The 15,732-nt window shown below is 43.0% G+C and overlaps 1 protein-coding gene across 2 annotated transcripts in view; it reads left to right on the top strand.

The window, feature by feature from the left end:
- DCTN4 (dynactin subunit 4) overlaps nucleotides 1-15,732 on the top strand; it is a 778,985-nt gene that overhangs the window by 592,255 nt on the left and 170,998 nt on the right. For both annotated transcript variants that reach the window (XM_044069397.1, XM_044069396.1), the window contains one exon: nucleotides 1,954-2,008. In XM_044069397.1, the coding sequence (XP_043925332.1) occupies nucleotides 1,954-2,008 (55 nt within the window). The remainder of the gene's footprint in view (nucleotides 1-1,953; nucleotides 2,009-15,732) is intronic.

The raw sequence follows: 15,732 nt of genomic DNA, 5'->3' as shown, positions 1-15,732 counted from the left end.
GTCATTGACTACAGTCCTTCTTAATGCTTACATTAATATCGTCCTTTACAATAAATTAGTCCAACATCTTTGTTCTTTGCATAATCTGAGAATGTTAGGAAAAAGAATGTGGAATACCTCAGATGCACACAGACAACACATGCATCTGATTTAAGGGAATTATGTCACTTGTTTGCCTCATCTTTCAAATCAAGAAACACATGCCATTGAGAAAGAGAACCTTACCTAAGAAGACCGCCTACTGTGTTACCTTCTGCTACAAATATGGAAATCCTCTTAGCAAGGACTGTTAGAAGTCACTTCTCAAGAGCAGCAGCCATTTTTCTGCATAGTTAAGAAATGTTCCTAGTCAGGATGTATGAAGCAGTGCCAAGGTCTGTAGTATATACAGCCAGAAGGCTGCCAAAGATGTACACCTTGGATGTTAAGTCCACTCTCAGGGCTTACTATTATAAAGGCATTCCTACAGGTGTTCTCATAATTGTCCAGTGCCCTACTGACTTGTTAGAGTAGCACAGTGCTTGAGATTCTGCCCACTTATGAGTCTTCCTCAAAGTTCCCTTCTTGCTAACTTTAGTTCTGCTGCTTTCCCAGGTAAATGCCATGTTCAGGCGCCCTTGCGCCTTCTGCTGGTATATTTTATGTTGTGTGCTGTACTGTGTGTTAGTACCTGACTGTTGTGCCTAAGAGTTTGTTTCATCTGCACACACCTCAGAGTAGCTAGTTCACAGTACTAACTGCAGCAGTAGGTCAAAGATGTGATAGTGCACCATGCTTTGGCTGTGATCTCCAGGCTCGTGTGAAAGCAATGAAGAGGCATTGATGGATTGTCAGTAGCAGAAGTGTCTGTACATTGCAGCACATGCACACACCACTTTCATCCTTCCATCTCCAGAATGGGGAACGCTGCCTATCATAATGTAGAATAAATGGGCAAAATGTGGAACACTTGATAACCGCGTACTAATGATTTCAACTAGGAATCTCGCAAAATGGTTAAAGTATGTTAATTATACTTATGTAAAGTTCTTAAAGTTCTTTTGATGAGTTAATATGGTTCAGTATTATTTATTATTGATATCAGTTAAAAAAGAATTATTAGCACTTTGTGTTACAGATCCTGTCAAACAATGAGGAGCAGGGAGTTAAGACTCAAAATAAGGAGCGTTCCTCCTAACGAGGACCACTTGAGAGGTATGCATGTGCACACATCACATTGATATCTTCTCATGGTGAACTTCTGGTGGGTGGTTAAGGGGGTGCCAAAATAGAAAAGCCTTCCCCACCACCAGGAGAATGCCTTAACAGAACATTCTTCTCTCCTATTTACTTTGCACTGTCAAGGACCACCAGGATATGTCAGGTGATAGATGGTAAGGAGGACAACATAACAGATGCATTTAAAAAAAAAAAGTAGCTCTTCAAAAAATAAATAAAAAAAAAAAACAGGACACTGTTTCAGCAGAACTGATACCTCCTCATCCCTTCTTCCAGTGTTATTTTTAACTAACACTTATAAAAATGGTAGTATAGTGACCTGTTTAATGAACCAGTGATGCCGTAAGTCAGTGTTACTTTATGGAAAGGTACTTGACAGTTTGTAGCAGCAGAGCTAGGTATGTCCAAGGAATGCATGCACTACTGGAAGTACAGGCTTAAGGAGTGATTGTAACAAGTCCATGTGTCATACTACAGAAGGAGCCTGCCTTGTCAGCTGGTATAAGTACTTACACAGCTGTACTTTCCTAACTGCAGTTACATTGTGAAAAACTGACTGCATTTACAACATGTAAGTTATTTAGAAGCATATTTGGGAACTAAAGTATTTTTCCTTACACTGTACTTTGGCCCACAAATGGATAATATGCAGATATAAAGTCATTTATGTGTGCAGTCAAGCGTAGAGATTTACTGCTCTGTATTTTCTGATGATTTTTTCCCTTCTGACTGTAGGAACTATATCCCTGAAGTGAGAATAATGTCTATTCCAAATCTTCGTTACATGAAGGTAAGTGCTTAGTGTTTGTGTTCCTTATTGATACTTGATGTTATGGTTGCTTTTGCCATCATTACAAGACTGAGTTATTGTAGTACCAGTGAAGGTCATGTTGAGTTTGAGTGGCTGCCTCCCAAAATTTAGCAGCTTAGCAGATGTATTAATAAATGCTAACACCTAATCAGTTGAGTGGCTCTATAATTAAGACATGTTTTTCCTCCTGTCTTCAGTTCTGATTTTCTCCAAAGATGCCATTTTCAGGGGTTGTACACCCACACTTGCATATGTTGAGATGACTTGTGTGACATTAGAGAATAGTATCCTTACTCCTGTCCATGCTAGTTCTTTTCTGCTCCTCACGTATTTTGGACCTTATTCCTAATGCTGATTATGAGAAAGTTGCCATGTTTTATGTATAAGGCAGGTGATAACATTATCTGTACTTCCTGTGAAAACATGATACAAAACACTTCCGTAAATTTCAATGTTTCACCTAAAGATGCAGGAGGAAAACAGTTGTTGACCTACCTTGCAGTCTGGTAAGATGGTAGCAGCTGAGTGCCTTATCATGGGATGGCCCTTCATGAAACTTCAGGACGTTGCAGGAGTATGGTTAGAAAGTAAGAGGCAGAGAGAACATACTCGTTACGCTCTCTTGGAGGTAGGTCCATCCCCAAGATGACCTTGTAATCCCTATTTACCAAAACCGCATCTTAGATGATCAAGGGTTAAGTTCATGTCTGACTTCCTCTTCTGCGAACAGTGGGGGGCCCCCGAGTCAGATGCATCCCTGGCAGCCACCTTAATGGCTGCATTCCAGGCAGTAAGTACTACACTTCCTTTTGTGGAGCAGCTGGTCTGTCAAACACTGGGGTTGCAGTTGAGATAAAAAACTGTTATTCTCATGTTTTCACCAAATTCAGCAAGGTTTGATACCCCAGAACGAGGAGGTTCCACCAGGGCGTTTGATGTTGAGGTCACACATGAAGACTTCAACATCTGAAAACATTAGACAGTTCAACATTTGGCAGAACCTTACCTAGTAACTGCAGGACTGCTTTTATAGGGGCATTGCCTTGTACCTCTGTCAGGCCAGGTGTGGGCCTGTCCCATTCCTGAGGTTTAGTGCTGTGATGTCCACCTGTCATTCTTTGAATCAGTGCACTTTAACTGTGTGCAAGCCTGCTAAAGCCTTTGCTGAGGCACGGAGAGGTCCCCCAATCCTTTGTGCCTTGTGAGTGGAACTCTGCAGACCCACTCACATTCACTAATCTTTGAAACAAAAAAGGACAATAAGTCTCATGCAGGCGCAGATCTACACACACACACACACACACACACACACACACACACACACACACACACACACAGAGCTCCCCAAACAATTTCTCTCTTGGATGAGCCCTGGTAGTATGAAAAGTTTACTCTGGAATGACCCATTCCTTCCTCCCAGAATGTTTCAGTGACTGTCTGGGGAAGGAGGAGAGGGTGCTATGGGCCATTATGACTACAGAGCCTTATGAGGCGCATTCTACAGTTGAAGCACATGGATGCTGCTTAATCGGCTCCCAAGGAGTCTGATGCCCTCTAGAATCTCCCTGCTCAGTAGGAGGACATCCTTTCTGGACAACACATAATCAGTTTTTTTCTTATCTCTTCAGCCAAGATTAGATGAGAATTATTGTGTCACCTTGCCATCATAACTCCTCCTAAAGAATCTAAATCTTTGTGCTGGGAGGCCAAGACAGTCATTTTCTCTGCCACACTGTGATGCAAGAGTCTTGATTATGTTCCATACCTTTACATGTTCCAGTTCCTCATGAATCAGGCATTGGAAAAGCCTTTGGCCTTCTCATATCTGGAGTCAAGATGAAGCTGGTCACAACCCTTTCTGTAGCATCCATAGTGGACCATTATGTGGCCTGTTGTAATCATGACCATCTTGATGCTGTCTAGAGCAAGAGCACTTTTATAGCCCTGTGCAAGATGGCGTGGCTCTGTCTGTCCTTTGAGAAGAAAGATCTTGGGGTCCCACTCAGGATCTGTTAAGGACGTCCAAAAAAAAAAAAGGCAGCAGACATTGTTTGGGATAGAAGGCTTGCATAAATGCTTCTTTTGTCCCATGTCTTTTTCCAGAGCTGGATAAGCCTTAAGGAAGAAAAAGTGCTCTTGCAGATCAAGAAGGTCCCCACAGGTGTCAGAGTCTTGTCTTCCATATCTGAGCTAGACAGAGGCCATCCTACTGGACTAATAGCTGCTGCCCTGACTAGAAAACTAACCTGTTTGGTTGGGGAAGTCTTTCAAGTATGCCCTAACTTGGAGTCCTGTCACAAAGGGTCAGTAGTTGCTAGAAGGTGGTCACAAATATTGAACCTTCTCTAGAAAGTGCATTGTTCAGGAACCATCTGTTTCTCCCGAGCTTTCAGGACAGGCACAGACCATGCTTTTTGGAGTAGTTATAGAGGCTGTTTCTCCTTTGTTAAAAAAAACAAACGTTATGGCTCCTTCACATCCTGTATGTCTGAGACTTCACAGCATACATCAGTATGCCAAGTTACAGATGTTGAGGCCAGGTTTGTTGCTGTAGCAGGATAAACCCTGATTGCATCCTGAATTACCTGAGTTTGATTAGCAGCTCAAGAATCTGTTAGTGCTAATATGGGGAGGATTCACATGCTTGTGATGGTGGACTGGAGCCATTTAGTGTCGCATTGGCTTGGTGTAGGCATTCATCCACCAAGCATCTTTGACATTAGTTTTTATTGTGAGTGCATGGGAATGTGCATTCATATGGAGAAGTGCATTGCAGTTCCATTAGTAATGTAGGTCACTTGTCCCCACTCTTACACTGGGGAGGTGTTAGAACCTGTCTAATATGCAGTCATTGACAAGATGGCAATGGACACAAACAGCTGTCTTGGCAACCTGCGTGACATCCCATCTGGATGACTCATACCTGTCTGGAAAGTACCTAGTATGGGGTAAGGAAAGGGGGAGGCTTAATGGTCAGTAGGCACCAGTCTTAAAGTAGATAGGAAAAAAGTTATAGATGGTGACTCCTAAAGACAGTCATTCCCCTGCTGCCACATTTCACTTGATTGAGCTCTCAAGATGTGAAGGATGCCTTTTGTCACATCAGTATCAGTGGTTTACACAAAAGATCCCTTCAGTTCTCTCTGTTTAAGGGCACAGCGTTTATTTTAGAGTGCTCTTGATGTTCATCGTGCATACAGCTGCAGTCATAACAGATGGGTTTTCCTGCCGTCAGGCGGGTCCTCGGTCGGCCGAATTCCAAAGTCTAGGTCCGGCGTCGGATGTCGTTGCTTCTTCCCTGACGTCAGCGCGACAGGGGTATAAAAGAACCAGCCGACACCATTTTCTTCAGTCTTTCTTGCCGCGCGGTGCCCGAAGCAGAAGCAGTTCGCAAGTGCCGGTCGGCCAGCTCCTGTGATTACGAATATTTTTCAACCGAAGTCTTCTTGAAAGCTAAGTACCCCGTTGCGGAAACTTTTCTTGCCTCTGACCGATGTCAGACAAAGTTAATAATTGCATTTCATGTGGGAAGCAAATACCGCATAAGGATTTTCATTCCCTCTGCATTCCTTGCTTAGGCCCAGACCACGACATCACGGCCTGTCGTTTTTGTGCTGCATTCAACAGATGCACTATTAAGTGTCGGGCGGAGTTCGCCCCACACTATTTTGGCAAAAAGTTTAATTACATTATGTCGTCGGATACTCCGACTCCAGTTTTAAGTAAACGACGCAAAGATAAGGACCGACATACGAGGTCCGTGACTTCTACCGACACCACAACAAAGCCGACTACAGGTGGTCCGGTTCTCAGTGAGGCGCCTACGCAGCCCCTGACTACCGATGACACTTCTTTGGCGGTGTCTTCAGTGCCCGAGGTCGCAGGCTAGGCTCTTCGGCCCACACTCCGACTACAGATACCGAAGCCACTCTTGGCGGTGAAACTCAGAGTTTAGACAGACCTGCCACCTCTCAAGGTGTCTTCAGGCCTTCCTCTTCTTTTTCCATCAAGGCTTTCACTAAGTCTAAAGCAGCCATGCATACTAAAAGACAAGCTCCACAGGGCCCCTGTCAAGGCCCCATGCCTAAAAAGCAGATGCTCAAAATGGCTGAGGATTTGATCACTCTTATCAGGGGTTCTCAACACCCCCGGACAAAAGGCCCAGAGTGGAGGAAGAATCCCCCTCCTCGGACCAGGCCTCCATTATTTCAGAACATTCTGAAGACCAGGAACATTCATACTCCCCTTTTGAAGACTCTGATGCAGAGGAGTCCATTCCCTCTGTCTCCCCCCCTGAGGATTACTCTTTTGGGGAAACCTTACATACCTTGAGGGAACACTTCCACTGGGAAGGCCAAGAGTACTCAGACTCCAAGAAAAGGCTTAGGGATTTCCTCTTGCTCCCTCAGCACAGGCCTGTGGCTATACCTCCTGTCTTAGACATACTAGATGATGTGTATTCGGAGGCCTGCCTTAACCCAGATTCTTTCCTCCAGCTCCAGTCAAGCCTGATAGGTATTACCAGGTTCCTGATTCACACCAGTTTCTATACAAAAGCCATGCGGCTGACCCAGAAACTATTTCACAGGGTCCCAAGGGAATTAAGGCCTCCACTGCTAAAAATCCATTACCTTCAGAGAGAGATTCCAGAGCTTTAGAAAGGTGGGGGAAGAAGGTATACACCTCTGCCACCTTAACCATGAGGGCATTGAACTGTCAGTTCCATATGTTAAAGTACCAACAGTTTCTGTTATCACAGTTGAAAAGCAAAATGTCACTACCTGAACAACCAGACTTGAAGAAGTTGCAGGATTTGTTACATAGTGCAGAACAAGTGGGTAAACATACCTTGCAATGTGGTTTTGATGCTTTTTATGGCCTCATGTAGAGCTGCTGTTACAGGATCAGTCATACGTAGACATGCTTGGCTCAAAGAGCAAACCTTACCAGATCATGTTAAAGCTAAATTACTGGATGCACCTCTGCAAAAAGATGTATTGTTTGGTGTTAAAGCTGAGGAGGTATTAAAGAAAATGGAGGAAAAGGCAAAATCAATGCAAACTGTCAAAGATTTCCTACAGGTACAACCTCCACGTTTCAGTAGAAATTGGCCTTCAAAAAATTGGTCCTTTCCAGCCACGGACAGACCCCAAAGAGGTAGATACAGGCACCCGAGGGGTAGAGGGCAATCTCAAGGATCGTTTAGAGGCAGACAATGGCAAGCACCTACACAAAGAGGTGGTGAGGATAATTCACAGCCATTCAGAAAGCAGAACCAATGACTTTCCCCTTTGCATGCCAAGCAAGGCTCAAATGGCAGCACCTTTAGGCGGAAAACTGGCATTATTTTCGAAAAATTGGCATATTATCACAAAAGACAAATGGATCCTGGACATTATAGACAGAGGCTACAGATTCCGCTTTCACACCCTTCCAAAAATGAGAGGCATGCCAAACCTGCCACAGAATCAAAGGGCAGAGGCACAAAAACAAATTTCAGATCTCCTGGACATGAAAGCTATTCAAGAGGTACCTGCACAAGAACAGGGTCAAGGTTTTTATTCCAGACTATTCCTGGTACCAAGGAAGGGCAAAGATTGGAGACCTATTTTGGACCTGTCCATCCTAAACACATTTTTACTCGTGCCAAAATTCAAGATGCTCACATTACAGCAGCTTCTTCCCATGCTGGGCAAGGAGTCTTAGCTGGTAACATTGGACCTCAAGGAGGCATACCTGCATGTCCCAATCAGACAAGATTGCAGAAGATACCTCAGATTTCTTGCAGGTTCAACACATTATCAATTCTCTGCATTGCCCTTTGGCTTATCTACTGTGCCCAGAGTGTTCACGAAATGCCTGGCATCAGTAATTGCCTACTGCAGACTTCAAGGGATACAAATATACCCATATTTGGACGACTGCCTGATCCAAGCGGACAGCAAGCACATACTTCTGAAACATCTGGCGTTTGTAATAATGTTGTTGAATTCTCTGGGATACACAGTCAGCAAAAAGAAATCAAGACTAATACCCTCACAAACAATAATTTTCCTGGGTGCCAACTTGGATACAAACACCCGGATGGCCTACCTCACGCCAGAGAAACAAGGGCAACTAACTCAATACTTCAGAAAACTGGCAACTTTCACCAGGCTGACTGCAAGGAAAATCCTGCAGGCTCTGGGATTCATGGCATCTTGCATCCTACTAATCCCATGTGCAAAGCTGCATATGAGGAAACTTCAATGGTACCTAAAAAACCTATGGTCTCAACACAGCCACAGTTTGGAAACAATAATACCACTGATTCCATGTCTTCAAAAGGAATTTCTGTGGTGGGCTCAAGCATGCCAAAGAAACACAGGTCTCCCATTCTGCAAGCCTCAAGCAAATCAAGTCATCACAACAGACGCCTCAGATTACGCCTGGGGGGCACACATGACAGATCGGTGCATTCAGGGCAAATGGTCCCAAAAAGAAAAGGACCTACACATCAATCAAAAGGAAATGCTAGCAGTAATAAATGCTATTATAGCTTTCAAAGACCTGCTGCATCCAGGCCAGCTATTGATAAGGACAGACAACACCACAGTAATGTGGTACATAAACAAACAGGGAGGAACCCATTCATACCCCCTATGCAGGCTAGCCATGTCTCTTTGGAACATGGCTCTGGAATTGCAAATCGAGCTTCAAGCACAGTTCCTGCCAGGCAAGGAAAACATGCTGACAGACAACCTAAGCAGAAATATGACAGATCCACACGAATGGAAGTTGCATCCTCAAGTTTTTTCAAAGATAATTCAAGCATGGGGAAGGCCAGACATAGATCTCTTTGCCTCCCACAGAAATCACCAATTGGCAAAATTCTGCTCAAGGACCTTTCATCCAAAGGCCTGGAAAGTGGATGCACTCTCTTTCAGTTGGACAACAATGACAGTTTATGCCTTTCCACCTCTTCCTCTGCTGCCCAAAGTTCTATTAAAAACCAGAGCAGACAGATCAAAGATGATTCTCATTGCTCCAGACTGGCCAAGACAACACTGGTACCCACTCCTGAGGAGCCTGACGCATTCCCCACCATGGATCGTGCCTCTAATGCCTCTTCTACTGACTCAGCACAACTTCAAAACTCTTCACAGTCAGCTGAAAACACTCAATCTAGCCGCATGGAAGATTCCTTAAAATCACAACAGACCCTACTCTCCAAGGAGGTGCAGGATGTCATTTTGGAGGCCAGAAGACCTTCTACTAGAAAAGCCTACTCCGCAAAATGGAAACGGTTTTGTGCTTGGAATGAGAAAAAGGGCCAGAACCCTGGAATACTTAATTTACCTCAAATATTACAGTACCTAGATGAGATGCTAAGCAGTGGACTTTCATTCTCCTCCATCAAAATCCATGCCTCAGCCATTTCTGCAGAATACAACACTGATCCTCCTTTATTCTCTCACCCCCTCTTAAGACAGTTCCTCAGAGGGGCTAAGAATATAAAACCCCCAAGGAAACAACCAGTACCTGCTTGGGACCTCAATTTCATTCTAGAAAAACTGACTGCCTCCCTTTGAGCCAGCTGCCTCAACAGAACTGCAATATTTGTCCTGGAAAACAGCCTTCCTGCTGGCTATCACCTCAGCTCGCAGGGTTTCGGAACTACAAGCCCTCATGGCTGTGCAGCCTTTCATCATTTTCCATCAGGACAGAGTTTCCTTACGAACCAATCCTTCCTTTATGCCAAAGGTAGTATCCAGGGTAGCCTTGAATCAGGCTATCCACTTACCTACCTTTTACCCCAATCCTCAAAACAAAGGGAGAGACTACTACATTCCTTGGACATTCACAGACAGCTACGTTATTATTTGGACAGAACAAAGCCTTTCAGAAAATCAGAGCAACTCTTTGTGTCCTATGCTACAGGAGCTCAAGGGAAGCCTATTTCCAAACAGACAATCTCAAAATGGATAGCCCACTGCATACGCTTTTGTTACTCTTTTCATGGTAAAACTGTACCTGCAGGCATCAGGTCTCACTCCACAAGGGCCACAGCTACCTCTGCAGCTTTCCTCAGGGGGGTTCCTACCAAAGATATTTTGGAAGCTGCCACTTGGAGTTCTGTACATACTTTCTCCAAGCACTATCACCTACCATTATACTCCAAATCTAGAGCAGGCTTTGCCACTGCAGTCTTGCAGGGCATTCTGGCTCCTCCTAGTTTCACCTAGTGCCTACCACCCCTTTTTTAGCTTTGGGATTCTACCCATCTGTTATGACTGCAGCTGTATGCACGATGAACATAGTATAGTTTTGTACCTACCATAAATGTAGATGTTCGAGTGCTAATACAGCTGCAGTCCAGGTTTTTCCTCCCTCCTTCCCCTCTTGGGACAGGCCTATAGGCTAACACATCCTCATACAACCTGATTGGGGTATTCATTTATGATGTATTTGCTTGCAACTACTGTATTTTGATTATATTGCACTGCATTATTACACAAATTTATGTATTGCCTTCCTTCTGGGGGCACCTGACATCTGGGGCAAGAAAAACTGAAGAAAATGGCGTCGGCTGGTTCCTTTATACCCCTGTCGCGCTGACGTCAGGGAAGAAGCGACACCAACCGACGCCGGACCTAGACTTTGGAATTCGGCCGACCAAGGACCCGCCTGACGGCAGGAGAACCCATCTGTTATGACTGCAGCTGTATTAGCACTCGAACATCTACATTTATGGTAGGTACAAAACTGTACTTTTTGTCTGTCTTGAGCTTCAAGCATATTTGTCTAAGTGGTTGTGACCTTGGAGAGTGAAATTGGCTCCTGTTGGCCTTCTCAAGATACATAGTGTCCCTGGCTTGGAAGCTTCCATGTTGTAGTTTTTGGTGAAGTCTGTCAGTTGTCATAAGTCTTCATGATCCCATCTCAGAGGATTGCCTTTGTACAAAACGTTGGAGAAATCTCCTTTATTATTGAGTCTACCTGCTGAGAGGGTTCTGGAGATCATTACTGCATAAGGATGTAATACATGGTCCAGCCCTCTGGGTGGGATAGTTTAGGCTTTGCTTAGATGTAGTAACAAGCCTTAGAATTTAGATGTTGCAGTGTACTGTGATGTGTCAGTGGTACAGTCACAATATGCTCATGAATCTTATTTTGATAGAATCTCTGCCTTAAAGGATTGCCTCTCCTGACCCCACTAAGGGTTTCAGCACTGAGTCATATAAGGGAATAATTAATAAGTTGTATTATTTGTCTTTTGTTAATTGGGTTAGTCCCACTAGGCTGGTAAACTCTTTTCATGGAAGACCCGAGGAGGTATTTATACTATTAGGGGAACTTCCCCTACTCTTTTCTATAGGTTCATAGGTTGGTACTAGGCTATCGACCCGAGGGCCTATACAAGCCTAGCCATAACAATTCCCTGGCTATTTCTTCCCACAGTATTTACTTCCCTGGACCCCTGTCTAGCAGGGCGACGCCCAGGGTGAATTTCCTATCTCCAATCCAATCGTCAAGGTTCCTTTTGAAGAGGGCCAAAGAGGCGCTCTGCTTGACATGTATAGGCAGTCTATTCCAGAGTCTGGGAAGTCTCTGGGTCAGGAACCTATCCCTCCAGCATGTTTTGGTCATTGTGATGATAAGGTTTAGATCCCTGGAGCATGCGTCTCCGAGCGATTGGGATTTCTTTAAGTGTAGCATGTCCAACAGCTCTGGGTTTGGCATGGCCTTGTATGTTAAGTAGAGATCGACTCTGAGTAGACGATATGCGACAGAGTATAGGTGGAGTTTTTTTAGACGGTCAGCATAGGGTATCTGCTGTAGGCCTGTGATTCTTTTAGTGAGGTATTTCTGCGGCCTTTCCATTTGTTGCAGATTTCTTGAGAGGTACATACCAAATGGAGCATTGTATTCTATAATGGGTCTAATGAGGGATGAGTACAGTGGGGCAATGACCTGCTTTTTTCCTGGATGAAAAGCCCTTAGTGATGAGGTGTGCCACATATAAGAATTTTCTGACTGTTGTGGCTATGTGGTTATCGAAGGTGAGACCACTGTCCACCTGTGTCCCTAAGTCTCTTATCACACTTTCGGTGTTTAGTGCACTGCCACCTATGTGGTAATTCAGGGGTACATGTTTTTTTCCCAAAGGGGATAACTATACATTTCTTAGCATCGAGCTTGAGTCCATGGCTGTGGCACCAAGCATCTGTTTCTGTAAGGTCTTTTTGTAGAATATCCACATAATTTGGTAATTCAATAATGGCTCCCAGTTTGCAGTCATCTGCGAACTTTTTTAGCCAGAGTCCCTTAGTATTGGCCTGTACTTCAGAGAACCTATCGAGTGACGTAGGGATTAATGCCCAGCTTAGTAATCTATGATTCTAGAGTGGGGATGGTGTCGAAGGCCTTGGCGAGGTCCAGATAGACTGTGTGGTCCACCTTACCTTTGTCCACAGCTCTGGAGACTGATTCAAAGAAGTCAGTCAGGTTCAGGAGACAAGATCGGCCTTTCACCTACCTAGACTGCTTGGGGTCCAGTGTTTGAAGGTTGCCAATGTCTTTGTTTATAAGTTCCATGATAATACGTTCCATGGCCTTGCAGATCAGGCTCGTCAGACTGATGGGGTGGTAGTTCCCGGGATCCAAGGTGGATCCCCCCTTGTGGAGTGGGATGACTGTAGTTGTGCGCCACTCAGTGGCACGAAGCCTGAGGTGAGGCTGTGATTAAACATGACACTTAGGTGAGGTCCCAGTTCATTTTGTAGTTCATGTAGTACACAGCCTTGGATGTCGTCTGGTCCCATGGATGCTGTATTCTTAGCTTTGGAGAGTGCGTTTTTTACCTGTGTGGCCATTATTACCAGAATTTGGCAATCTTTCGGTATTCAGATGGGCCATTTCGGGGGTGAGAGGAGGGTGAAGTTTGCACTGAATCAGTCTGCCAGGATATTGGCAATATCCTTGGGATCAGTATATTTAATGCCATTCTGTTGTAGCACAGAGCAGATCTGAGCATTGCCTTTTAGATTCTTGACATAGCTATAGAATGCCTTGTAGTTATCTTTGGAATCTTTGGCAATTTTATTTTCATAAAAAGGTGCAGTGGAATCTTTTACATCAAGCTGAACTACCACCAGCTCAAGCTAATATATCATCCAAAAGTGACTATAAGTGTCAATCCATACATAATTCAAGCTGGAAAATACTGGTTAAGCAATAGGACTGTGGAAGTCAGGGTGGGGTCATTACCCTTCTGTCTCTGTAGAAATTTAGCAGTGTTCCACAGGGCTATGTAATGGAACCACTATCCCTGATGACCAGTTGATTGGATTGTAATTTTTCGTACTTTGCTGGCTACTTTTGCATTAAATCCTTGGTTGTGTGGTTAATACGTAGGCATAATCGGACCACTGCATGAGACAGCTGTACACTATTTTGGAGATTTTTTCCTTTCCCCAGTGTGGAGTGACAATAGTGATAGTACATACTAAGAGAGTGCTTCAGTCCCTGCAGGTGGTTTGTAAGACTGTTGCTGTCTTTATCAGTTGTTTTATCAGGATAACATTTCTGGAATTATGTCTCAGTTCGGAGGGAAAGTTCTCACATTTGGAAGTCGGAAGTAGGCTGTGAATAACTAGATATGGTTATGAATGTGAATTTAGTTATGCAAATTACCAGTACTTCAATAAAAGAGGCTAAAATTCTTTAAGATGGTTTACAGGAAATACTCAGCTAAAACGGTAGTAATGACTTGCTTGTGCCTTAAGTAAATGTAGGATCATGAGGTATTGAAGAATGGAGGTACTGGTTTCCCAAGCATTTAAGGATGTTGTCAGTCGTTTTATTAGCATTTCTCCTTTGGGTTGATAGCTCTTATGAGGCGCAGTGGAAGTCAACTCAAAATTATTTGTGTTAACTCTGGATTAAAGCCTATAAAATACTTTGAAGGTTTTTCTAATAGATTAGAAAATGCTAATTACATTAATCTAATTTTAAAATCTTTTAAGAATTTCAAAAATAAAAGCATTGAATTAAAACATTGGTTCTTCACCATTTTCCAATTGCATTTACAAAACGGATTGATGAAAGTAAGAAGACATACTTAATTTTGGATTTAAAACATAAACATCTCTTTTTTTGGTTTAGTTTCTTGAGTGTGACTAATATTTTGTTAAAAGATAAAAATTGTCAATATATATAATTTACCAAATGTAACACATTTGATGATTCAAAACTGCTAAAAATATGAACTGATTTAGTAAAATAAAATTATCCAATATGTTGAGAATGCCTTTTATTGTTTATTAATGGAAATTGTGATTTAAAGTCACTTCCTTCTGATTTATATAATCTTAAGTAGTAATCCAGGAATCAAATTTGATAGCAAGTATCTAAACATTATTACTAATTATAATGTTAATGATAGTGATAATTATTATAGTAAAAGTAGTAGCAAACAAATGGATCCACTGGAATAAATGGTGCTAGTTAGCCAGAAAATACAAATAAATGTAAACCAGCACCAAAACATGACTGTTTTCATAAAAATCCAGGTTTATTGTAGCAAGACAGGTAATCGCTTTCACACATTAAATTTGCTTCTTCAGACGACAAAGCAGTAAAATCAGACACATTATGTAATACATTAATTTACTATGATAAAATAATTAACCTATAAAAGCAGTGTTTCAGTTAATCAATAAAACATTCTCATTCATTTAAAGAGGCCTCTGGCTTTCAAAGCTGACTTAATAGAGGCTCTTTAATTGATGCCAAGAAACCTATCTGCCTGCATAATAATAATTATCTATGACAGTTCCCTTTCCTCAGTAAAATTTCTAAAGTCGCCACTCTGAATATTAGGAGTCACCATCTCAATTACCCTAAAACCAAAGATATGCTCTCATCCACATTCAACGTAATGCTTGGCAAGGGCATTGTGTACATCACCTTTATTTATACTGTTAACATGCTCTCTCATTCTTTCCAGCAAAGACCTGTTGGTCTTGCCTATGTAGAAACAATCTCATGCTCTACATTTGGCTAAGTAAACCAGATTTCTGCTTCTGCAATCAGCAGTGACATTAAAACAAAACCTCTTTTTAGTAGATGGATGAACGAAATCCACGTATGGATCTTCAGTTCTTCTCCCAACATTACACCAACATTGTTATGGCTGTATGGGAAGAGAAAAGTACAGTTTTGTACCTACCATAAATGTAGATGTTCGAGTGCTAATACAGCTGCAGTCATAACAGATGGATTCTCCTGCCGTCAGGCGGGTCCTCGGTCGGCCGAATTCCAAAGTCTAGGTCCGGCGTCGGTTGTCGTCGCTTCTTCCCTGACGTCAGTGCGACAGGGGTATAAAAGAACCAGCCGATGCCATTTTCTTCAGTTTTTCTTGCCCCAGATGTCAGGTGCCCCCAGAAGGAAGGCAATACATAAATTTATATAATAAAGCAATGCAATATAATCAAAATACAGTAGTTGCAAGCAAATACACCAAAAGAATACCCCAATCAGGATGTATGTGGTGTTTGCCAATAGGCCTGTCCCAAGAAGGGAAGGAGGGAGGGAAACCTGGACTGCAGCTGTATTAGCACTCGAACATCTACATTTATGGTAGGTACAAAACTGTACTATGTTCATCATGCATACAGCTGCAGTCATAACAGATGGGTAGAATCCCAAAGCAAAGAAGG

The sequence above is a fragment of the Protopterus annectens genome, chromosome 4.part0 (genome assembly GCF_019279795.1).
Source record: "Protopterus annectens isolate FY-2018-M chromosome 4.part0, PAN1.0, whole genome shotgun sequence".
In the NCBI taxonomy this organism is placed as follows: domain Eukaryota; kingdom Metazoa; phylum Chordata; order Ceratodontiformes; family Protopteridae; genus Protopterus; species Protopterus annectens.
The sequence above is the reverse complement of the archived record's forward strand: the minus strand, read 5'-3'. Positions and strand labels throughout refer to the sequence as shown.